General features: G+C 44.5%; 1 protein-coding gene across 1 annotated transcript in view; it reads right to left on the bottom strand.

Moving 5' to 3' along the window:
- Positions 1-340: 340 nt before the first annotated feature.
- LOC145876208 (uncharacterized) overlaps positions 341-26,061 on the bottom strand; it is a 30,429-nt gene continuing 4,708 nt past the window's right edge. Inside the window, exon 2 of the mRNA XM_082971996.1 lies at positions 341-2,171. Within this exon, the coding sequence (XP_082828122.1) occupies positions 613-2,171 (1,559 nt within the window). The 3' untranslated portion in view covers positions 341-612. The remainder of the gene's footprint in view (positions 2,172-26,061) is intronic.

Raw genomic sequence — 26,061 nt, forward strand, 5'->3', positions numbered from 1 at the left:
TGATATCGATTAGGGGGGAAATCAGGTTGTACGTGCTGTTGAAACTAACACAACTAAAAAAACACATGGAAATGGAGATATATTTTACCTCACTGATTAGAGGACAACCTGCAGAAGACAGTCAGCTACATTTTGGAGTGATGCATTTAAATTTAGGGGTCCCTAAACAAAGGAACACAACACTTATTTGTCATAACTCATCGATATCATGTTAAAATCATTTGTGTGACAGGAGGGAGATGAGGTTGCACGTCCCGTTAAAACTAACAGCTCAAAAACCACACGGAATCTGGGAATAATGTGTACATCCCTGGTTAGAGGACAATTTGTAGAAAGCAGCTATCTACATTTTGAAGTGTTGCATTTTGATTCAAGTGCGTCACCAACGTGGTAAGTGTAACACAGCTCTTTTTTTGTTAGTCACTTTTTGTTAAATCACATAAATAGTACTCTTCCATTTCAGAGTCTGGATTTTCCCCCTGAAACTAAAATCAATAGAACAAATATAATATAATATTTAGGCAAATATTTAGGGTTCTACATTGTGACATCATTAAAATACTTCTACTACAATGTTAAAACATTCTACATTGTGACATAATTTCATTGATATCATGAAACAACTCCTTCATGTATTTTCTGATGTTTAATCAGAGATCTGTTATCAGAGTATCTCTTCCCACATTGATCACAGCTAGGAGATTTCTCTCCTGTGTGTGTTCTCTGATGTGATACTAGGCTGGTTAGCCAAGAAAATCTTGTCCCACATTGACTACAGCTATATTGTTTCTCTCCTGTGTGTGTTCTCTGGTGTATAGTGAGATAGCTAGACGTAGAAAAACTCTTCCCACATTGAGTACAGCTATAAGGTTTCTCTCCTGTGTGTGTTCTCTGGTGTATAGTGAGATAGCTAGACGTAGAAAAACTCTTCCCACATTGAGTACAGCTATATGGTTTCTCTCCTGTATGAGTTCTCTGGTGTTTAGTGAGATGGCTAGACGTAGAAAAACTCTTCCCACATTGAGTACAGCTATATGGTTTCTCTCCTGTGTGTGTTCTCTGGTGTATAGTGAGATAGCTAGACGTAGAAAAACTCTTCCCACATTGAGTACAGCTATAAGGTTTCTCTCCTGTGTGTGTTCTCTGGTGTAATATCAGGCCGTCTGACCGAGTAAAACTATTCCCACATTGATTACAGCTATAAGGTTTCTCTCCTGTGTGTGTTTTCTGGTGCTTCTTCATATTGTGTGAAGTTGAGAATATTTTTCCACAATCTGAACAGTGGAAAGATTTCTCTCCTGTGTGTGTTTTCTGGTGTATAGTGAGATAGCTAGACGTAGAAAAACTCTTCCCACATTGAGTACAGCTATATGGTTTCTCTCCTGTGTGTGTTCTCTGGTGTATAGTGAGATAGCTAGACGTAGAAAAACTCTTCCCACATTGATTACAGCTATAAGGTTTCTCTCCTGTGTGTACTCGCTGGTGTTTAGTCAGATGGCAAGATGAAATATAAGTCTTCCCACATTGATCACAGCTATAAGGTTTCTCTCCTGTGTGTGTTCTCTGGTGTATTATCAGGCTGTCTGGCCGAGTAAAACTCTTCCCACATTGATTACAGCTATAAGGTTTCTCTCCTGTGTGTACTCGCTGGTGTCTACTCAGATGGCAAGATGAAATATAAGTCTTCCCACATTGATCACAGCTATAAGGTTTCTCTCCTGTGTGTGTTCTCTGGTGTGATAACAGGTTGCTTGACTGAGTAAAACTCTTAACACATTGATCACAGCTATAAGGTTTCTCTCCTGTGTGTGTTCTCTGGTGTGATAACAGGTTGCTTGACTGAGTAAAACTCTTAACACATTGATCACAGCTGTACGGTTTCTCTCCAGTGTGAATTCTCAGGTGTACTTTTAGTGCTTTTAAACTTGAGTAACTCTTCCCACAATCAAAACAGTGGTGAGATTTCTCTCCTGTGTGTGTTCGCTGGTGTATTTTAAGTTCTGATGAAGATTTGCAATGTTTTCCACAGTCAGAGCAGCAGATAGATTTCTTCCCTGTGGGTCTCTGCTGGTGTTTCTTGAGGTGATAGAATCTGGACAGACTCTTCTCTGACTCGTCAGCATCATGATGTTGAGACTCCCCAGAGGATCCATGATAGTCACGTCTCTCTCCTGTGTGAACAACAAAGTCAGACAGATGGTTAAAGGCTCACAACAGCAGAAATCCACTGAAAAAGGTGATGCCAACAGCGTAGCCATGATACTGTACAACAATTGACGTCTGTAATGAATGTTAAAATTACTTGACAATTGTCTTAAGACAGTCAAGTGAGCAACAATAGTCATATTTAGTCTTGTTTTCACATTAGTAGTAACTAGAAATAAGTAAAAGGTGTTGAACTCCTAAGCAGTGTGCCAGGCGACTTTTGTTCTCAAATATAGGCACCTTTCTGTGTTTGCTAAAATTGCGACAAGGGCGATGCACACACAATTTGATTGCAGAAACACCTCCCTGCTAATGCAGAAACCGCTAGTTATGGATGTAGTATATCTGCCTGGAGCAAAAATGGTGAGCAAGTGGCCTAAGCTGTGCCATTAGAGATTCTGGGTTCGAGTCCAAGCTCTGTTGCAGCCGGCCGCGACCGGGAGGCCCATGGGGCGACGCACAATTGGCCCACCGTCGTCCGGGTTAGGGGAGGGTTTGGCCGGCAGGGATATCCTTGTCTCATCGCGCACTAGCGACTCATGTGGCGGGCCGGGCGCAGTGCACACTGACCAGGTCGCCAGGTGTACGGTGTTTCCTCCGACACATTGGTGCTGCTGGCTTCCGGGTTGGATGGGCATTGTGTCAAGTAGCAGCGCGGCTAGCTTGGGTTGTGTTTCGGAGGACGCTTGGTTCTCGACATTCGCCTCTCCAGAGTCCGTATGGGAGTTGCAGCGATGAGACAAGACTGTAAGTACCAATTGGGGAGAAAAAAGGGGTGAAAAAAGTATATATATTTAAAAAATGGTGAGCAAAGATTAGTTTTCACAATGTATTCTGAATATTACAGCACTAGATCAGGAGTGCTACTCAAGGAAACTCACATTAAGCTCTGTGTCTATTCACTAATTCACCACCGTGGGGGAAACTCAGGGGAGTTCTCATAGGCTGACAGCAAAAATAGCCTCCATTTCCAGGTTGATTATGATTATTATTATTATCATTTGACACTACTTTGGATTATAATTGTAAGGCTCGTTTGAATGTCCTGATTTAATATAATGTTTGTGTTATTGTCGAAAATGTACTACTTTATATTTAAAAACGCCTTCAACCAGTAAAATGATCATTGGCTAGTTTTCCATCAGCCTGACATCAGCCTGACAATGAGGTTTTGTCCACTAAGTGTATGCCAAAATGGTCTATAATCTCACCTAACAATAACATAGACCTACTGTAGGACCCATAACTTCACCTAACAACAACATAGACCTAGGACTATAAATCATTTAATATTTTAGGTGAAACAAGGAGACTAAAATGTCTGTCATGACATTTCATAACCTGATCACCAGATAATTTTGTGAATAATCCCACTAGGCTACTCTGTAATGAGTTGTCATTCTAAATGTCCTGAATAAAGGAAAATAGCTCTGTGTGTTGTACAATAGCCTATCCATCAAGGAACAGTTCTCTACACATTATGAGCTAAGTATCTCTGTTTCCAAACTGACTAACGAGACCCTACAGTAAATCAACCAGACAATAACACTTTATAAACATCAATTTGTTTGGGATGTTGGATCCAACGTGGAGCACGGCATAACTGTCTTTACCGGTGTAATGAATGAAGAACTACATGTGACTGTCATTCAGAAAATGATTTCCTGGATCAGCTGATGATAGTTGAACATGTGACTGTAACTAAACAGCTACAGTATTAAGTATTATGCGTAATTATTTAAGAACCGCATTAATGACAGTAACCATTTGGGTGTTGTCAATAAAGTTAAGGTGACTCTCGGTTAGAACCATTGGATTTAGTAAACTGAAATGATTTAGGATTTCTGTGCCCATGAAAACTTTTTTTACAGCGTGATATAAGGAGACAATAAATGTTACGTAGTTAGAAAGCATTTCAGAGATCTGAATACAAAAATCTGTCCGACAGCAAGATCCAGTATTTAACCTGTTAGGGCTAGGGGGCAGTATTGACACGGCTGGATAAAAAAACATACCCGATTTAATCTGGTTACCACTCCTACCCAGTAACTAGAATATGCATATACTTATTACATATGGATAGAAAACACCCTAAATTTTCTAAAACTGTTTGAATGGTGTCTGTGAGTATAACAGAACTCATTTGGCAGGCAAAACCCTGAGACATTTTCCGACAGGAAGTGGATACCTGATGTGTTGTATTACCTTTAAACCTATCCCATTGAAAAACACAGGGGCTGAGGAATATTTTGGCACTTCCTATTGCTTCCACTAGATGTCACCAGCCTTTACAAAGTGTTTTGAGTCTTCTGGAGGGAGATCTGACCGAACAAGAGCCATGGAACGATGATGTCCCATTAGACACCTGGCGCGCGAGTTCATGTTGGGTACCCTCGTTCCAATACGTTATAAAAGAGTATGCATTCGTCCACCTTGAATATTATTCATGTTCTGGTTAAAAAAGGCCCTAATGATTTATGCTATACAACGTTTGACATGTTTGAACGAACGGAAATATATTTTTTCCCCTCGTTCATGACGAGAAGTCCGGCTGGCTTAGATCATGTGCTAACAAGACGGAGATTTTTGGACATAAATGATGAGCTTTTTTGAACAAAACTACATTCGTTATGGACCTGTGATACCTGGAAGTGACATCTGATGAAGAGAATCAAAGGTAATGGATTATTTACATAGTATTTTCGATTTTAGATCTCCCCAACATGACGTCTAGTCTGTATCGCAACGCGTATTTTTCTGGGCGCAGTGCTCAGATTATTGCAAAGTGTGATTTCCCAGTAAGGTTATTTTTAAATCTGGCAAGTTGATTGCGTTCAAGAGATGTAAATCTATAATTCTTTAAATGACAATATAATATTTTACCAATGTTTTCTAATTTTAATTATTTAATTTGTGACGCTGACTTGACTGCCGGTTATTGGAGGGAAACGATTTCCTCAACATCAATGCCATAGTAAAACGCTGTTTTTGGATATAAATATGAACTTGATAGAACTAAAAATGCATGCATTGTCTAACATAATGTCCTAGGAGTGTCATCTGATGGAGATTGTAAAAGGTTAGTGCATCATTTTAGCTGGTTTTATGGTTTTGGTGACCCTGTCTTTGAATTGACAAAACATTACACACAACTCTTGTAAATGTACTGTCCTAACATACTCTAAATTTATGCTTTCGCCGTAAAACCTTTTTGAAATCGTAAAACGTGGTTAGATTAAGGAGATGTTTATCTTTCAAAGGGTGTAAAATAGTTGTATGTTTGAAAAATTTGAATTTTGACATTTATTCGGATTCAAATTTGCCGCTCTTGAAATGCACCTGCTGTTGATGGAGTGCACCACGGGTGGCACGCTAGTGTCCCACCTAGCCCATAGAGGTTAAGTTAAAGTTCATCATATGACAAGCTTAACATTATGACTATAACTACTGTTCGCTGAAGGAGGGAAACTAGGTACAACATACTGTTAAAGCCACACGTTATGACTATAACTACTGTTCCCTGAAGGAGGGAAACTAGGTACAACATACTATTAAATCCACACCTCGCTGGAAGACCCGCATTCCACAGGTGATGAGCGTGAGACTCGGATATATTCCTCAAATCATTTAATCCTTAAATTTAATACCTCACTTCACCGACCCAGGAAGTGGCGGAGCCAAACAGGTGTTGTAACTCGTTCATAACTGGCACGCAGATCGGTGGAAATGGTAAGATAAATTGGCACTCAAACGGAAATGGAAAAAGTTGGCCTATTTTACCGGAAACTTCAGGAGCATAACGTCAGAATTAACGAAGGCCAGCAGCAGATGGGGAATTGGTTATTTTCTACTGGTTATATTGACCTCTGGCTTCCGCAAGTCATTTGTGTGTGTTAATTATTTAATCAAACGCTTGAAGCATCAGTTCAGTTCAAGTTCTGCACATACAGTTGATTTTATTAAACACATGGGGTGTGTCTATATGAACAAATACACGTCATAACATTTCAAACCAATCAATTGGTAGAAAGAAAATACTAATTTTTTTTTTTAAATCTGCCCTAGAACATACAACATACATGCATTCCTTCCCTTTTTACACATTTTTATTATAAAATAGATTTTTTTTTTCAATTATCAATTTTCAGACAATATCTCATAAAGACATCACAATACCCCATAAAAGTGAGAAAAAAAGTTTAGAAATGCTTGTATGCATATATATATATATATATATATATATATACATATATATATAAATATAAATATATCTAGGTCATGCCAGTAGGCTACAGTAGGTTGTATCTCTCTAGGTCATGCCAGTAGGCTACAGTAGGTTGTAACTCTCTAGGTCATGCCAGTAGGTTGTATCTCTCTAGGTCATGCCAGTAGGTTACAGCAGGTTGTAACTCTCTAGGTCATGCCAGTAGGTTACAGTAGGTTGTATCTCTCTAGGTCATGCCAGTAGGTTGTAACTCTCTAGGCCATGCCAGTAGGCTACAGTAGGTTGTAACTCTCTAGGCCATGCCAGTAGGCTACAGTAGGTTGTAACTCTCTAGGTCATGCCAGTAGGCTACAGTAGGTTGTATCTCTCTAGGTCATGCCAGTAGGCTACAGTAGGTTGTAACTCTCTAGGTCATGCCAGTAGGTTGTATCTCTCTAGGTCATGCCAGTAGGTTACAGCAGGTTGTAACTCTCTAGGTCATGCCAGTAGGTTACAGTAGGTTGTATCTCTCTAGGTCATGCCAGTAGGTTGTAACTCTCTAGGTCATGCCAGTAGGTTGTATCTCTCTAGGTCATGCCAGTAGGCTACAGTAGGTTGTATCTCTCTAGGCCATGCCAGTAGGCTACAGTAGGTTGTAACTCTCTAGGCCATGCCAGTAGGCTACAGTAGGTTGTAACTCTCTAGGTCATGCCAGTAGGCTACAGTAGGTTGTATCTCTCTAGGTCATGCCAGTAGGCTACAGTAGGTTGTAACTCTCTAGGTCATGCCAGTAGGTTGTATCTCTCTAGGTCATGCCAGTAGGTTACAGCAGGTTGTAACTCTCTAGGTCATGCCAGTAGGTTACAGTAGGTTGTCTCTCTCTAGGTCATGCCAGTAGGCTACAGTAGGTTGTATCTCTCTAGGCCATGCCAGTAGGCTACAGTAGGTTGTAACTCTCTAGGCCATGCCAGTAGGCTACAGTAGGTTGTAATTCTCAAGGTCATGCCAGTAGGCTACAGTAGGTTGTATCTCTCTAGGTCATGCCAGTAGGCTACAGTAGGTTGTAACTCTCTAGGTCATGCCAGTAGGTTGTATCTCTCTAGGTCATGCCAGTAGGTTACAGCAGGTTGTAACTCTCTAGGTCATGCCAGTAGGTTACAGTAGGTTGTATCTCTCTAGGTCATGCCAGTAGGTTGTAACTCTCTAGGTCATGCCAGTAGGTTGTATCTCTCTAGGTCATGCCAGTAGGCTACAGTAGGTTGTATCTCTCTAGGCCATGCCAGTAGACTACAGTAGGTTGTAACTCTCTAGGCCATGCCAGTAGGCTACAGTAGGTTGTAACTCTCTAGGTCATGCCAGTAGGCTACAGTAGGTTGTATCTCTCTAGGTCATGCCAGTAGGCTACAGTAGGTTATAACTCTCTAGGTCATGCCAGTAGGTTGTATCTCTCTAGGTCATGCCAGTAGGTTACAGCAGGTTGTAACTCTCTAGGTCATGCCAGTAGGTTACAGTAGGTTGTATCTCTCTAGGTCATGCCAGTAGGTTGTAACTCTCTAGGTCATGCCAGTAGGTTGTATCTCTCTAGGTCATGCCAGTAGGCTACAGTAGGTTGTATCTCTCTAGGTCATGCCAGTAGGCTACAGTAGGTTGTAACTCTCTAGGCCATGCCAGTAGGCTACAGTAGGTTGTAACTCTCTAGGTCATGCCAGTAGGCTACAGTAGGTTGTATCTCTCTAGATCATGCCAGTAGGCTACAGTAGGTTGTATCTCTCTAGGTCATGCCAGTAGGGTACAGTAGGTTGTAACTCTCTAGGTCATGCCAGTAGGTTACAGTAGGTTATATCTCTCTAGGTCATGCCAGTAGGCTACAGTAGGTTGTAACTCTCTAGGTCATGCCAGTAGGTTGTATCTCTCTAGGTCATGCCAGTAGGTTACAGTAGGTTGTACCTCTTTAGGTCATGCCAGTGGGTTACAGTAGGTTGTATCTCTCTAGGTCATGCCAGTAGGCTACAGTAGGTTGTATCTCTCTAGGTCATGCCAGTAGGTTACAGTAGGTTGTAACTCTCTAGGTCATGCCAGTAGGTTACAGTAGGTGGTATCTCTCTAGGTCATGCCAGTAGGTTACAGTAGGTTGTAACTCTCTAGGTCATGCCAGTAGGTTGTAACTCTCTAGGTCATGCCAGTAGGTTACAGTAGGTTGTATCTCTCTAGGTCATGCCAGTATGTTACAGTAGGTTGTACCTCTCTAGGTCATGCCAGTAGGTTACAGTAGGTTATATCTCTCTAGGTCATGCCAGTAGGCTACAGTAGGTTGTAACTCTCTAGGTCATGCCAGTAGGTTACAGTAGGTTGTACCTCTCTAGATCATGCCAGTAGGTTACAGTAGGTTGTACCTCTCTAGATCATGCCAGTAGGTTACAGTAGGTTGTAACTGTCTAGGTCATGCCAGTAGGTTGTATCTCTCTAGGTCATGCCAGTAGGTTGTATCTCTCTAGGTCATGCCAGTAGGCTACAGTAGGTTGTATCTCTCTAGGTCATGCCAGTAGGCTACAGTAGGTTGTAACTCTCTAGGTCATGCCAGTAGGTTACAGTAGGTTGTAACTCTCTAGGTCATGCCAATAGGCTACAGTAGGTTGTATCTCTGGGGGTCATGCCAGTAGGTTGTATCTCTCTAGGTCATGCCAGTAGGTTGTATCTCTCTAGGTCATGCCAGTAGGTTACAGTAGGTTGTATCTCTCTAGATCATGCCAGTAGGCTACAGTAGGTTGTATCTCTCTAGGTCATGCCAGTAGGCTACAGTAGGTTGTATCTCTCTAGGGCATGCCAGTAGGCTACAGTAAGTTGTATCTCTCTAGGTCATGCCAGTAGGTTACAGTAGGTTGTAACTCTCTAGGTCATGCCAGTAGGTTACAGTAGGTTGTAACTCTCTAGGTCATGCCAGTAGGTTGTATCTCTCTAGGTCATGCCAGTAGGTTACAGTAGGTTGTATCTCTGCAGGTCATGCCAGTAGGCTACAGTAGGTTGTATCTCTCTAGGTCATGCCAGTAGGCTACAGTAGGTTGTATCTCTCTAGGTCAAGCCAGTAGGCTACAGTAGGTTGTAAGTCCCTAGGTCTTGCCAGTAGGTTACAGTAGGTTGTATCTCTCTAGGTCATGCCAGTAGGTTACAGTAGGTTGTACCTCTCTAGGTCATGCCAGTAGATTGTATCTCTCTAGGTCATGCGAGTAGGTTACAGTAGGTTGTATCTCTCTAGGTCATGCCAGTAGGTTACAGTAGGTTGTATCTCTCTAGGTCATGCCAGTAGGTTGTATCTCTCTAGGTCATGCCAGTAGATTACAGTAGGTTGTAACTCTCTAGGTCATGCCAGTAGGCTACAGTAGGTTGTATCTCTCTAGGTCATGCCAGTAGGCTACAGTAGGTTATAACTCTCTAGGTCATGCCAGTAGGTTGTATCTCTCTAGGTCATGCCAGTAGGTTACAGCAGGTTGTAACTCTCTAGGTCATGCCAGTAGGTTACAGTAGGTTGTATCTCTCTAGGTCATGCCAGTAGGCTACAGTAGGTTGTATCTCTCTAGGTCATGCCAGTAGGCTACAGTAGGTTATAACTCTCTAGGTCATGCCAGTAGGTTGTATCTCTCTAGGTCATGCCAGTAGGTTACAGCAGGTTGTAACTCTCTAGGTCATGCCAGTAGGTTACAGTAGGTTGTATCTCTCTAGGTCATGCCAGTAGGTTGTAACTCTCTAGGTCATGCCAGTAGGTTGTAGCTCTCTAGGTCATGCCAGTAGGCTACAGTAGGTTGTATCTCTCTAGGTCATGCCAGTAGGCTACAGTAGGTTGTAACTCTCTAGGCCATGCCAGTAGGCTACAGTAGGTTGTAACTCTCTAGGTCATGCCAGTAGGCTACAGTAGGTTGTAACTCTCTAGGCCATGCCAGTAGGTTACAGTAGGTTGTATCTCTCTAGATCATGCCAGTAGGCTACAGTAGGTTGTATCTCTCTAGGTCATGCCAGTAGGTTACAGTAGGTTGTAACTCTCTAGGTCATGCCAGTAGGTTACAGTAGGTTGTATCTCTCTAGGTCATGCCAGTAGGTTACAGTAGGTTGTATCTCGCAAGGTCATGCCAGTAGGTTACAGTAGGTTGTACCTCTCTAGGTCATGCCAGTAGGTTGTAACTCTCTAGGTCATGCCAGTAGGCTCCAGTAGGTTGTATCTCTCTAGGTCATGCCAGTAGGTTGTATCTATCTAGGTCATGCCAGTAGGATACAGTAGGTTGTAACTCTCTAGGTCATGCCAGTAGGTTACAGTAGGTTGTAACTCTCTAGGTCATGCCAGTAGGTTGTATCTCTCTAGGTCATGCCAGTAGGTTACAGTAGGTTGTACCTCTTTAGGTCATGCCAGTGGGTTACAGTAGGTTGTATCTCTCTAGGTCATGCCAGTAGGCTACAGTAGGTTGTATCTCTCTAGGTCATGCCAGTAGGTTACAGTAGGTTGTAACTCTCTAGGTCATGCCAGTAGGTTACAGTAGGTTGTATCTCTCTAGGTCATGCCAGTAGGTTACAGTAGGTTGTAACTCTCTAGGTCATGCCAGTAGGTTACAGTAGGTTGTAACTCTCTAGGTCATGCCAGTAGGTTACAGTAGGTTGTATCTCTCTAGGTCATGCCAGTATGTTACAGTAGGTTGTACCTCTCTAGGTCATGCCAGTAGGTTACAGTAGGTTATATCTCTCTAGGTCATGCCAGTAGGCTACAGTACGTTGTAACTGTCTAGGTCATGCCAGTCGGTTGTATCTCTCTAGGTCATGCCAGTAGGTTGTATCTCTCTAGGTCATGCCAGTAGGCTACAGTAGGTTGTATCTCTCTAGGTCATGCCAGTAGGCTACAGTAGGTTGTAACTCTCTAGGTCATGCCAGTAGGTTGTATCTCTCTAGGTCATGCCAGTAGGTTACAGCAGGTTGTAACTCTCTAGGTCATGCCAGTAGGTTACAGTAGGTTGTATCTCTCTAGGTCATGCCAGTAGGCTACAGTAGGTTGTATCTCTCTAGGCCATGCCAGTAGGCTACAGTAGGTTGTAACTCTCTAGGCCATGCCAGTAGGCTACAGTAGGTTGTAATTCTCTAGGTCATGCCAGTAGGCTACAGTAGGTTGTATCTCTCTAGGTCATGCCAGTAGGCTACAGTAGGTTGTAACTCTCTAGGTCATGCCAGTAGGTTGTATCTCTCTAGGTCATGCCAGTAGGTTACAGCAGGTTGTAACTCTCTAGGTCATGCCAGTAGGTTACAGTAGGTTGTATCTCTCTAGGTCATGCCAGTAGGTTGTAACTCTCTAGGTCATGCCAGTAGGTTATATCTCTCTAGGTCATGCCAGTAGGCTACAGTAGGTTGTATCTCTCTAGGCCATGCCAGTAGACTACAGTAGGTTGTAACTCTCTAGGCCATGCCAGTAGGCTACAGTAGGTTGTAACTCTCTAGGTCATGCCAGTAGGCTACAGTAGGTTGTATCTCTCTAGGTCATGCCAGTAGGCTACAGTAGGTTATAACTCTCTAGGTCATGCCAGTAGGTTGTATCTCTCTAGGTCATGCCAGTAGGTTACAGCAGGTTGTAACTCTCTAGGTCATGCCAGTAGGTTAAAGTAGGTTGTATCTCTCTAGGTCATGCCAGTAGGTTGTAACTCTCTAGGTCATGCCAGTAGGTTGTATCTCTCTAGGTCATGCCAGTAGGCTACAGTAGGTTGTATCTCTCTAGGTCATGCCAGTAGGCTACAGTAAGTTGTAACTCTCTAGGCCATGCCAGTAGGCTACAGTAGGTTGTAACTCTCTAGGTCATGCCAGTAGGCTACAGTAGGTTGTAACTCTCTAGGCCATGCCAGTAGGTCACAGTAGGTTGTATCTCTCTAGATCATGCCAGTAGGCTACAGTAGGTTGTATCTCTCTAGGTCATGCCAGTAGGTTACAGTAGGTTGTAACTCTCTAGGTCATGCCAGTAGGTTACAGTAGGTTGTATCTCTCTAGGTCATGCCAGTAGGTTACAGTAGGTTGTATCTCGCAAGGTCATGCCAGTAGGTTACAGTAGGTTGTACCTCTCTAGGTCATGCCAGTAGGTTGTAACTCTCTAGGTCATGCCAGTAGGCTCCAGTAGGTTGTATCTCTCTAGGTCATGCCAGTAGGTTGTATCTATCTAGGTCATGCCAGTAGGATACAGTAGGTTGTAACTCTCTAGGTCATGCCAGTAGGTTACAGTAGGTTGTAACTCTCTAGGTCATGCCAGTAGGTTGTATCTCTCTAGGTCATGCCAGTAGGTTACAGTAGGTTGTACCTCTTTAGGTCATGCCAGTGGGTTACAGTAGGTTGCATCTCTCTAGGTCATGCCAGTAGGCTACAGTAGGTTGTATCTCTCTAGGTCATGCCAGTAGGTTACAGTAGATTGTAACTCTCTAGGTCATGCCAGTAGGTTACAGTAGGTTGTATCTCTCTAGGTCATGCCAGTAGGTTACAGTAGGTTGTAACTCTCTAGGTCATGCCAGTAGGTTGTAACTCTCTAGGTCATGCCAGTAGGTTACAGTAGGTTGTATCTCTCTAGGTCATGCCAGTATGTTACAGTAGGTTGTACCTCTCTAGGTCATGCCAGTAGGTTACAGTAGGTTATATCTCTCTAGGTCATGCCAGTAGGCTACAGTAGGTTGTAACTCTCTAGGTCATGCCAGTAGGTTACAGTAGGTTGTACCTCTCTAGATCATGCCAGTAGGTTACAGTAGGTAGTACCTCTCTAGATCATGCCAGTAGGTTACAGTAGGTTGTAACTGTCTAGGTCATGCCAGTAGGTTGTATCTCTCTAGGTCATGCCAGTAGGTTGTATCTCTCTAGGTCATGCCAGTAGGCTACAGTAGGTTGTATCTCTCTAGGTCATGCCAGTAGGCTACAGTAGGTTGTAACTCTCTAGGTCATGCCAGTAGGTTACAGTAGGTTGTAACTCTCTAGGTCATGCCAATAGGCTACAGTAGGTTGTATCTCTGGGGGTCATGCCAGTAGGTTGTATCTCTCTAGGTCATGCCAGTAGGTTGTATCTCTCTAGGTCATGCCAGTAGGTTACAGTAGGTTGTATCTCTCTAGATCATGCCAGTAGGCTACAGTAGGTTGTATCTCTCTAGGTCATGCCAGTAGGCTACAGTAGGTTGTATCTCTCTAGGGCATGCCAGTAGGGTACAGTAAGTTGTATCTCTCTAGGTCATGCCAGTAGGTTACAGTAGGTTGTAACTCTCTAGGTCATGCCAGTAGGTTACAGTAGGTTGTAACTCTCTAGGTCATGCCAGTAGGTTGTATCTCTCTAGGTCATGCCAGTAGGTTACAGTAGGTTGTATCTCTGTAGGTCATGCCAGTAGGCTACAGTAGGTTGTATCTCTCTAGGTCATGCCAGTAGGCTACAGTAGGTTGTATCTCTCTAGGTCAAGCCAGTAGGCTACAGTAGGTTGTAAGTCCCTAGGTCTTGCCAGTAGGTTACAGTAGGTTGTATCTCTCTAGGTCATGCCAGTAGGTTACAGTAGGTTGTACCTCTCTAGGTCATGCCAGTAGATTGTATCTCTCTAGGTCATGCGAGTAGGTTACAGTAGGTTGTATCTCTCTAGGTCATGCCAGTAGGTTACAGTAGGTTGTATCTCTCTAGGTCATGCCAGTAGGTTGTATCTCTCTAGGTCATGCCAGTAGGATACAGTAGGTTGTAACTCTCTAGGTCATGCCAGTAGGTTGTATCTCTCTAGGTCATGCCAGTAGGCTACAGTAGGTTGTATCTCTCTAGGTCATGCCAGTAGGCTACAGTAGGTTATAACTCTCTAGGTCATGCCAGCAGGTTGTAACTCTCTAGGTCATGCCAGTAGGTTACAGTAGGTTGTATCTCTCTAGGTCATGCCAGTAGGCTACAGTAGGTTGTATCTCTCTAGGCCATGCCAGTAGGCTACAGTAGGTTGTAACTCTCTAGGCCATGCCAGTAGGCTACAGTAGGTTGTAATTCTCTAGGTCATGCCAGTAGGCTACAGTAGGTTGTATCTCTCTAGGTCATGCCAGTAGGCTACAGTAGGTTGTGACTCTCTAGGTCATGCCAGTAGGTTGTATCTCTCTAGGTCATGCCAGTAGGTTGTATCTCTCTAGGTCATGCCAGTAGGTTACAGTAGGTTGTATCTCTCTAGATCATGCCAGTAGGCTACAGTAGGTTGTATCTCTCTAGGTCATGCCAGTAGGCTACAGTAGGTTGTATCTCTCTAGGGCATGCCAGTAGGCTACAGTAAGTTGTATCTCTCTAGGTCATGCCAGTAGGTTACAGTAGGTTGTAACTCTCTAGGTCATGCCAGTAGGTTACAGTAGGTTGTAACTCTCTAGGTCATGCCAGTAGGTTGTATCTCTCTAGGTCATGCCAGTAGGTTACAGTAGGTTGTATCTCTGCAGGTCATGCCAGTAGGCTACAGTAGGTTGTATCTCTCTAGGTCATGCCAGTAGGCTACAGTAGGTTGTATCTCTCTAGGTCAAGCCAGTAGGCTACAGTAGGTTGTAAGTCCCTAGGTCTTGCCAGTAGGTTACAGTAGGTTGTATCTCTCTAGGTCATGCCAGTAGGTTACAGTAGGTTGTACCTCTCTAGGTCATGCCAGTAGATTGTATCTCTCTAGGTCATGCGAGTAGGTTACAGTAGGTTGTATCTCTCTAGGTCATGCCAGTAGGTTACAGTAGGTTGTATCTCTCTAGGTCATGCCAGTAGGTTGTATCTCTCTAGGTCATGCCAGTAGGATACAGTAGGTTGTAACTCTCTAGGTCATGCCAGTAGGTTACAGTAGGTTGTATCTCTCTAGGTCATGCCAGTAGGTTACAGTAGGTTGTAACTCTCTAGGTCATGCCAGTAGGTTGTATCTCTCTAGGTCATGCCAGTAGATTACAGTAGGTTGTATCTCTCTAGGTCATGCCAGTAGGCTACAGTAGGTTGTATCTCTCTAGGTCAAGCCAGTAGGCTACAGTAGGTTGTAAGTCCCTAGGTCTTGCCAGTAGGTTACAGTAGGTTGTATCTCTCTAGGTCATGCCAGTAGGTTACAGTAGGTTGTACCTCTCTAGGTCATGCCAGTAGATTGTATCTCTCTAGGTCATGCGAGTAGGTTACAGTAGGTTGTATCTCTCTAGGTCATGCCAGTAGGTTACAGTAGGTTGTATCTCTCTAGGTCATGCCAGTAGGTTGTATCTCTCTAGGTCATGCCAGTAGGATACAGTAGGTTGTAACTCTCTAGGTCATGCCAGTAGGTTACAGTAGGTTGTATCTCTCTAGGTCATGCCAGTAGGTTACAGTAGGTTGTAACTCTCTAGGTCATGCCAGTAGGTTGTATCTCTCTAGGTCATGCCAGTAGATTACAGTAGGTTGTAACTCTCTAGGTCATGCCAGTAGGTTACAGTAGGTTGTAACTCTCTAGGTCATGCCAGTAGGCTACAGTAGGTTGTGACTCTCTAGGTCATGCCAGTAGGTTGTATCTCTCTAGGTCATGCCAGTAGGTTGTATCTCTCTAGGTCATGCCAGTAGGTTACAGTAGGTTGTATCTCTCTAGATCATGCCAGTAGGCTACAGTAGGTTGTATCTCTCTAGGTCATGCCAGTAGGCTACAGTAGGTTGTATCTCTCTAGGGCATGCCAGTAGGCTACAGTAAGTTGTATCTCTCTAGGTCATGCCAGTAGGTTACAGTAGGTTGTAACTCTCTAGGTCATGCCAGTAGGTTACAGTAGGTTGTAACTCTCTAGGTCATGCCAGTAGGTTGTATCTCTCTAGGTCATGCCAGTAGGTTACAGTAGGTTGTATCTCTGCAGGTCATGCCAGTAGGCTACAGTAGGTTGTATCTCTCTAGGTCATGCCAGTAGGCTACAGTAGGTTGTATCTCTCTAGGTCAAGCCAGTAGGCTACAGTAGGTTGTAAGTCCCTAGGTCTTGCCAGTAGGTTACAGTAGGTTGTATCTCTCTAGGTCATGCCAGTAGGTTACAGTAGGTTGTACCTCTCTAGGTCATGCCAGTAGATTGTATCTCTCTAGGTCATGCGAGTAGGTTACAGTAGGTTGTATCTCTCTAGGTCATGCCAGTAGGTTACAGTAGGTTGTATCTCTCTAGGTCATGCCAGTAGGTTGTATCTCTCTAGGTCATGCCAGTAGGATACAGTAGGTTGTAACTCTCTAGGTCATGCCAGTAGGTTACAGTAGGTTGTATCTCTCTAGGTCATGCCAGTAGGTTACAGTAGGTTGTAACTCTCTAGGTCATGCCAGTAGGTTGTATCTCTCTAGGTCATGCCAGTAGATTACAGTAGGTTGTATCTCTCTAGGTCATGCCAGTAGGCTACAGTAGGTTGTATCTCTCTAGGTCAAGCCAGTAGGCTACAGTAGGTTGTAAGTCCCTAGGTCTTGCCAGTAGGTTACAGTAGGTTGTATCTCTCTAGGTCATGCCAGTAGGTTACAGTAGGTTGTACCTCTCTAGGTCATGCCAGTAGATTGTATCTCTCTAGGTCATGCGAGTAGGTTACAGTAGGTTGTATCTCTCTAGGTCATGCCAGTAGGTTACAGTAGGTTGTATCTCTCTAGGTCATGCCAGTAGGTTGTATCTCTCTAGGTCATGCCAGTAGGATACAGTAGGTTGTAACTCTCTAGGTCATGCCAGTAGGTTACAGTAGGTTGTATCTCTCTAGGTCATGCCAGTAGGTTACAGTAGGTTGTAACTCTCTAGGTCATGCCAGTAGGTTGTATCTCTCTAGGTCATGCCAGTAGATTACAGTAGGTTGTAACTCTCTAGGTCATGCCAGTAGGTTACAGTAGGTTGTAACTCTCTAGGTCATGCCAGTAGGCTACAGTAGGTTGTATCTCTCTAGGTCATGCCAGTAGGCTACAGTAGGTTATAACTCTCTAGGTCATGCCAGTAGGTTGTATCTCTCTAGGTCATGCCAGTAGGTTACAGTAGGTTGTATCTCTCTAGGTCATGCCAGTAGGCTACAGTAGGTTGTATCTCTCTAGGTCATGCCAGTAGGCTACAGTAGGTTATAACTCTCTAGGTCATGCCAGTAGGTTGTATCTCTCTAGGTCATGCCAGTAGGTTACAGCAGGTTGTAACTCTCTAGGTCATGCCAGTAGGTTACAGTAGGTTGTATCTCTCTAGGTCATGCCAGTAGGTTGTAACTCTCTAGGTCATGCCAGTAGGTTGTAGCTCTCTAGGTCATGCCAGTAGGCTACAGTAGGTTGTATCTCTCTAGGTCATGCCAGTAGGCTACAGTAGGTTGTAACTCTCTAGGCCATGCCAGTAGGCTACAGTAGGTTGTAACTCTCTAGGTCATGCCAGTAGGCTACAGTAGGTTGTAACTCTCTAGGCCATGCCAGTAGGTTACAGTAGGTTGTATCTCTCTAGGCCATGCCAGTAGGTTACAGTAGGTTGTATCTCTCTAGATCATGCCAGTAGGCTACAGTAGGTTGTATCTCTCTAGGTCATGCCAGTAGGTTACAGTAGGTTGTAACTCTCTAGGTCATGCCAGTAGGTTACAGTAGGTTGTATCTCTCTAGGTCATGCCAGTAGGTTACAGTAGGTTGTATCTCGCAAGGTCATGCCAGTAGGTTACAGTAGGTTGTACCTCTCTAGGTCATGCCAGTAGGTTGTAACTCTCTAGGTCATGCCAGTAGGCTCCAGTAGGTTGTATCTCTCTAGGTCATGCCAGTAGGTTGTATCTATCTAGGTCATGCCAGTAGGATACAGTAGGTTGTAACTCTCTAGGTCATGCCAGTAGGTTACAGTAGGTTGTAACTCTCTAGGTCATGCCAGTAGGTTGTATCTCTCTAGGTCATGCCAGTAGGTTACAGTAGGTTGTACCTCTTTAGGTCATGCCAGTGGGTTACAGTAGGTTGTATCTCTCTAGGTCATGCCAGTAGGCTACAGTAGGTTGTATCTCTCTAGGTCATGCCAGTAGGTTACAGTAGGTTGTAACTCTCTAGGTCATGCCAGTAGGTTACAGTAGGTTGTATCTCTCTAGGTCATGCCAGTAGGTTACAGTAGGTTGTAACTCTCTAGGTCATGCCAGTAGGTTACAGTAGGTTGTAACTCTCTAGGTCATGCCAGTAGGTTACAGTAGGTTGTATCTCTCTAGGTCATGCCAGTATGTTACAGTAGGTTGTACCTCTCTAGGTCATGCCAGTAGGTTACAGTAGGTTATATCTCTCTAGGTCATGCCAGTAGGCTACAGTACGTTGTAACTGTCTAGGTCATGCCAGTCGGTTGTATCTCTCTAGGTCATGCCAGTAGGTTGTATCTCTCTAGGTCATGCCAGTAGGCTACAGTAGGTTGTATCTCTCTAGGTCATGCCAGTAGGCTACAGTAGGTTGTAACTCTCTAGGTCATGCCAGTAGGTTGTATCTCTCTAGGTCATGCCAGTAGGTTACAGCAGGTTGTAACTCTCTAGGTCATGCCAGTAGGTTACAGTAGGTTGTATCTCTCTAGGTCATGCCAGTAGGCTACAGTAGGTTGTATCTCTCTAGGCCATGCCAGTAGGCTACAGTAGGTTGTAACTCTTTAGGCCATGCCAGTAGGCTACAGTAGGTTGTAATTCTCTAGGTCATGCCAGTAGGCTACAGTAGGTTGTATCTCTCTAGGTCATGCCAGTAGGCTACAGTAGGTTGTAACTCTCTAGGTCATGCCAGTAGGTTGTATCTCTCTAGGTCATGCCAGTAGGTTACAGCAGGTTGTAACTCTCTAGGTCATGCCAGTAGGTTACAGTAGGTTGTATCTCTCTAGGTCATGCCAGTAGGTTGTAACTCTCTAGGTCATGCCAGTAGGTTGTATCTCTCTAGGTCATGCCAGTAGGCTACAGTAGGTTGTATCTCTCTAGGCCATGCCAGTAGACTACAGTAGGTTGTAACTCTCTAGGCCATGCCAGTAGGCTACAGTAGGTTGTAACTCTCTAGGTCATGCCAGTAGGCTACAGTAGGTTGTATCTCTCTAGGTCATGCCAGTAGGCTACAGTAGGTTATAACTCTCTAGGTCATGCCAGTAGGTTGTATCTCTCTAGGTCATGCCAGTAGGTTACAGCAGGTTGTAACTCTCTAGGTCATGCCAGTAGGTTACAGTAGGTTGTATCTCTCTAGGTCATGCCAGTAGGTTGTAACTCTCTAGGTCATGCCAGTAGGTTGTATCTCTCTAGGTCATGCCAGTAGGCTACAGTAGGTTGTATCTCTCTAGGTCATGCCAGTAGGCTACAGTAGGTTGTAACTCTCTAGGCCATGCCAGTAGGCTACAGTAGGTTGTAACTCTCTAGGTCATGCCAGTAGGCTACAGTAGGTTGTAACTCTCTAGGCCATGCCAGTAGGTTACAGTAGGTTGTATCTCTCTAGATCATGCCAGTAGGCTACAGTAGGTTGTATCTCTCTAGGTCATGCCAGTAGGTTACAGTAGGTTGTAACTCTCTAGGTCATGCCAGTAGGTTACAGTAGGTTGTATCTCTCTAGGTCATGCCAGTAGGTTACAGTAGGTTGTATCTCGCAAGGTCATGCCAGTAGGTTACAGTAGGTTGTACCTCTCTAGGTCATGCCAGTAGGTTGTAACTCTCTAGGTCATGCCAGTAGGCTCCAGTAGGTTGTATCTCTCTAGGTCATGCCAGTAGGTTGTATCTATCTAGGTCATGCCAGTAGGATACAGTAGGTTGTAACTCTCTAGGTCATGCCAGTAGGTTACAGTAGGTTGTAACTCTCTAGGTCATGCCAGTAGGTTGTATCTCTCTAGGTCATGCCAGTAGGTTACAGTAGGTTGTACCTCTTTAGGTCATGCCAGTGGGTTACAGTAGGTTGTATCTCTCTAGGTCATGCCAGTAGGCTACAGTAGGTTGTATCTCTCTAGGTCATGCCAGTAGGTTACAGTAGGTTGTAACTCTCTAGGTCATGCCAGTAGGTTACAGTAGGTTGTATCTCTCTAGGTCATGCCAGTAGGTTACAGTAGGTTGTAACTCTCTAGGTCATGCCAGTAGGTTGTAACTCTCTAGGTCATGCCAGTAGGTTACAGTAGGTTGTATCTCTCTAGGTCATGCCAGTATGTTACAGTAGGTTGTACCTCTCTAGGTCATGCCAGTAGGTTACAGTAGGTTATATCTCTCTATGTCATGCCAGTAGGCTACAGTAGGTTGTAACTCTCTAGGTCATGCCAGTAGGTTACAGTAGGTTGTACCTCTCTAGATCATGCCAGTAGGTTACAGTAGGTTGTACCTCTCTAGATCATGCCAGTAGGTTACAGTAGGTTGTAACTGTCTAGGTCATGCCAGTAGGTTGTATCTCTCTAGGTCATGCCAGTACGTTGTATCTCTCTAGGTCATGCCAGTAGGCTACAGTAGGTTGTATCTCTCTAGGTCATGCCAGTAGGCTACAGTAGGTTGTAACTCTCTAGGTCATGCCAGTAGGTTACAGTAGGTTGTAACTCTCTAGGTCATGCCAATAGGCTACAGTAGGTTGTATCTCTGGGGGTCATGCCAGTAGGTTGTATCTCTCTAGGTCATGCCAGTAGGTTGTATCTCTCTAGGTCATGCCAGTAGGTTACAGTAGGTTGTATCTCTCTAGATCATGCCAGTAGGCTACAGTAGGTTGTATCTCTCTAGGTCATGCCAGTAGGCTACAGTAGGTTGTATCTCTCTAGGGCATGCCAGTAGGCTACAGTAAGTTGTATCTCTCTAGGTCATGCCAGTAGGTTACAGTAGGTTGTAACTCTCTAGGTCATGCCAGTAGGTTACAGTAGGTTGTAACTCTCTAGGTCATGCCAGTAGGTTGTATCTCTCTAGGTCATGCCAGTAGGTTACAGTAGGTTGTATCTCTGTAGGTCATGCCAGTAGGCTACAGTAGGTTGTATCTCTCTAGGTCATGCCAGTAGGCTACAGTAGGTTGTAACTCTCTAGGTCATGCCAGTAGGTTGTATCTCTCTAGGTCATGCCAGTAGGTTACAGTAGGTTGTATCTCTGTAGGTCATGCCAGTAGGCTACAGTAGGTTGTATCTCTCTAGGTCATGCCAGTAGGCTACAGTAGGTTGTATCTCTCTAGGTCAAGCCAGTAGGCTACAGTAGGTTGTAAGTCCCTAGGTCTTGCCAGTAGGTTACAGTAGGTTGTATCTCTCTAGGTCATGCCAGTAGGTTACAGTAGGTTGTACCTCTCTAGGTCATGCCAGTAGATTGTATCTCTCTAGGTCATGCGAGTAGGTTACAGTAGGTTGTATCTCTCTAGGTCATGCCAGTAGGTTACAGTAGGTTGTATCTCTCTAGGTCATGCCAGTAGGTTGTATCTCTCTAGGTCATGCCAGTAGGATACAGTAGGTTGTAACTCTCTAGGTCATGCCAGTAGGTTACAGTAGGTTGTATCTCTCTAGGTCATGCCAGTAGGTTACAGTAGGTTGTAACTCTCTAGGTCATGCCAGTAGGTTGTATCTCTCTAGGTCATGCCAGTAGGTTACAGTAGGTTGTAACTCTCTAGGTCATGCCAGTAGGTTACAGTAGGTTGTAACTCTCTAGGTCATGCCAGTAGGCTACAGTAGGTTGTATCTCTCTAGGTCATGCCAGTAGGCTACAGTAGGTTATAACTCTCTAGGTCATGCCAGTAGGTTGTATCTCTCTAGGTCATGCCAGTAGGTTACAGCAGGTTGTAACTCTCTAGGTCATGCCAGTAGGTTACAGTAGGTTGTATCTCTCTAGGTCATGCCAGTAGGCTACAGTAGGTTGTATCTCTCTAGGTCATGCCAGTAGGCTACAGTAGGTTATAACTCTCTAGGTCATGCCAGTAGGTTGTATCTCTCTAGGTCATGCCAGTAGGTTACAGCAGGTTGTAACTCTCTAGGTCATGCCAGTAGGTTACAGTAGGTTGTATCTCTCTACGTCATGCCAGTAGGTTGTAACTCTCTAGGTCATGCCAGTAGGTTGTATCTCTCTAGGTCATGCCAGTAGGCTACAGTAGGTTGTATCTCTCTAGGTCATGCCAGTAGGCTACAGTAGGTTGTAACTCTCTAGGCCATGCCAGTAGGCTACAGTAGGTTGTAACTCTCTAGGTCATGCCAGTAGGCTACAGTAGGTTGTAACTCTCTAGGCCATGCCAGTAGGTTACAGTAGGTTGTATCTCTCTAGATCATGCCAGTAGGCTACAGTAGGTTGTATCTCTCTAGGTCATGCCAGTAGTTTACAGTAGGTTGTAACTCTCTAGGTCATGCCAGTAGGTTACAGTAGGTTGTATCTCTCTAGGTCATGCCAGTAGGTTACAGTAGGTTGTATCTCGCAAGGTCATGCCAGTAGGTTACAGTAGGTTGTACCTCTCTAGGTCATGCCAGTAGGTTGTAACTCTCTAGGTCATGCCAGTAGGCTCCAGTAGGTTGTATCTCTCTAGGTCATGCCAGTAGGTTGTATCTATCTAGGTCATGCCAGTAGGATACAGTAGGTTGTAACTCTCTAGGTCATGCCAGTAGGTTACAGTAGGTTGTAACTCTCTAGGTCATGCCAGTAGGTTGTATCTCTCTAGGTCATGCCAGTAGGTTACAGTAGGTTGTACCTCTTTAGGTCATGCCAGTGGGTTACAGTAGGTTGTATCTCTCTAGGTCATGCCAGTAGGCTACAGTAGGTTGTATCTCTCTAGGTCATGCCAGTAGGTTACAGTAGGTTGTAACTCTCTAGGTCATGCCAGTAGGTTACAGTAGGTTGTATCTCTCTAGGTCATGCCAGTAGGTTACAGTAGGTTGTAACTCTCTAGGTCATGCCAGTAGGTTACAGTAGGTTGTAACTCTCTAGGTCATGCCAGTAGGTTACAGTAGGTTGTAACTCTCTAGGTCATGCCAGTAGGTTACAGTAGGTTGTATCTCTCTAGGTCATGCCAGTATGTTACAGTAGGTTGTACCTCTCTAGGTCATGCCAGTAGGTTACAGTAGGTTATATCTCTCTAGGTCATGCCAGTAGGCTACAGTAGGTTGTAACTCTCTAGGTCATGCCAGTAGGTTGTATCTCTCTAGGTCATGCCAGTAGGTTGTATCTCTCTAGGTCATGCCAGTAGGCTACAGTAGGTTGTATCTCTCTAGGTCATGCCAGTAGGCTACAGTAGGTTGTAACTCTCTAGGTCATGCCAGTAGGTTGTATCTCTCTAGGTCATGCCAGTAGGTTACAGCAGGTTGTAACTCTCTAGGTCATGCCAGTAGGTTACAGTAGGTTGTATCTCTCTAGGTCATGCCAGTAGGTTGTAACTCTCTAGGCCATGCCAGTAGGCTACAGTAGGTTGTAACTCTCTAGGCCATGCCAGTAGGCTACAGTAGGTTGTAACTCTCTAGGTCATGCCAGTAGGCTACAGTAGGTTGTATCTCTCTAGGTCATGCCAGTAGGCTACAGTAGGTTATAACTCTCTAGGTCATGCCAGTAGGTTGTATCTCTCTAGGTCATGCCAGTAGGTTACAGCAGGTTGTAACTCTCTAGGTCATGCCAGTAGGTTACAGTAGGTTGTATCTCTCTAGGTCATGCCAGTAGGTTGTAACTCTCTAGGTCATGCCAGTAGGTTGTATCTCTCTAGGTCATGCCAGTAGGCTACAGTAGGTTGTATCTCTCTAGGCCATGCCAGTAGGCTACAGTAGGTTGTAACTCTCTAGGCCATGCCAGTAGGCTACAGTAGGTTGTAACTCTCTAGGTCATGCCAGTAGGCTACAGTAGGTTGTATCTCTCTAGGTCATGCCAGTAGGCTACAGTAGGTTGTAACTCTCTAGGTCATGCCAGTAGGTTGTATCTCTCTAGGTCATGCCAGTAGGTTACAGCAGGTTGTAACTCTCTAGGTCATGCCAGTAGGTTAAAGTAGGTTGTATCTCTCTAGGTCATGCCAGTAGGCTACAGTAGGTTGTATCTCTCTAGGCCATGCCAGTAGGCTACAGTAGGTTGTAACTCTCTAGGCCATGCCAGTAGGCTACAGTAGGTTGTAATTCTCTAGGTCATGCCAGTAGGCTACAGTAGGTTGTATCTCTCTAGGTCATGCCAGTAGGGTACAGTAGGTTGTAACTCTCTAGGTCATGCCAGTAGGTTGTATCTCTCTAGGTCATGCCAGTAGGTTACAGCAGGTTGTAACTCTCTAGGTCATGCCAGTAGGTTACAGTAGGTTGTATCTCTCTAGGTCATGCCAGTAGGTTGTAACTCTCTAGGTCATGCCAGTAGGTTGTATCTCTCTAGGTCATGCCAGTAGGCTACAGTAGGTTGTATCTCTCTAGGCCATGCCAGTAGACTACAGTAGGTTGTAACTCTCTAGGCCATGCCAGTAGGCTACAGTAGGTTGTAACTCTCTAGGTCATGCCAGTAGGCTATAGTAGGTTGTATCTCTCTAGGTCATGCCAGTAGGCTACAGTAGGTTATAACTCTCTAGGTCATGCCAGTAGGTTGTATCTCTCTAGGTCATGCCAGTAGGTTACAGCAGGTTGTAACTCTCTAGGTCATGCCAGTAGGTTACAGTAGGTTGTATCTCTCTAGGTCATGCCAGTAGGTTGTAACTCTCTAGGTCATGCCAGTAGGTTGTATCTCTCTAGGTCATGCCAGTAGGCTACAGTAGGTTGTATCTCTCTAGGTCATGCCAGTAGGCTACAGTAGGTTGTAACTCTCTAGGCCATGCCAGTAGGTTACAGTAGGTTGTAACTCTCTAGGTCATGCCAGTAGGCTACAGTAGGTTGTAACTCTCTAGGCCATGCCAGTAGGTTACAGTAGGTTGTATCTCTCTAGATCATGCCAGTAGGCTACAGTAGGGTGTATCTCTCTAGGTCATGCCAGTAGGTTACAGTAGGTTGTAACTCTCTAGGTCATGCCAGTAGGTTACAGTAGGTTGTATCTCTCTAGGTCATGCCAGTAGGTTACAGTAGGTTGTATCTCGCAAGGTCATGCCAGTAGGTTACAGTAGGTTGTACCTCTCTAGGTCATGCCAGTAGGTTGTAACTCTCTAGGTCATGCCAGTAGGCTCCAGTAGGTTGTATCTCTCTAGGTCATGCCAGTAGGTTGTATCTATCTAGGTCATGCCAGTAGGATACAGTAGGTTGTAACTCTCTAGGTCATGCCAGTAGGTTACAGTAGGTTGTAACTCTCTAGGTCATGCCAGTAGGTTGTATCTCTCTAGGTCATGCCAGTAGGTTACAGTAGGTTGTACCTCTTTAGGTCATGCCAGTGGGTTACAGTAGGTTGTATCTCTCTAGGTCATGCCAGTAGGCTACAGTAGGTTGTATCTCTCTAGGTCATGCCAGTAGGTTACAGTAGGTTGTAACTCTCTAGGTCATGCCAGTAGGTTACAGTAGGTTGTATCTCTCTAGGTCATGCCAGTAGGTTACAGTAGGTTGTAACTCTCTAGGTCATGCCAGTAGGTTGTAACTCTCTAGGTCATGCCAGTAGGTTACAGTAGGTTGTATCTCTCTAGGTCATGCCAGTATGTTACAGTAGGTTGTACCTCTCTAGGTCATGCCAGTAGGTTACAGTAGGTTATATCTCTCTAGGTCATGCCAGTAGGCTACAGTAGGTTGTAACTCTCTAGGTCATGCCAGTAGGTTACAGTAGGTTGTACCTCTCTAGATCATGCCAGTAGGTTACAGTAGGTTGTACCTCTCTAGATCATGCCAGTAGGTTACAGTAGGTTGTAACTGTCTAGGTCATGCCAGTAGGT

Source organism: Salmo salar, unplaced genomic scaffold, assembly GCF_965601325.2.
Source record: "Salmo salar unplaced genomic scaffold, fSalSal1 ptg000519l, whole genome shotgun sequence".
NCBI classification, from domain to species: Eukaryota; Metazoa; Chordata; class Actinopteri; order Salmoniformes; family Salmonidae; genus Salmo; species Salmo salar.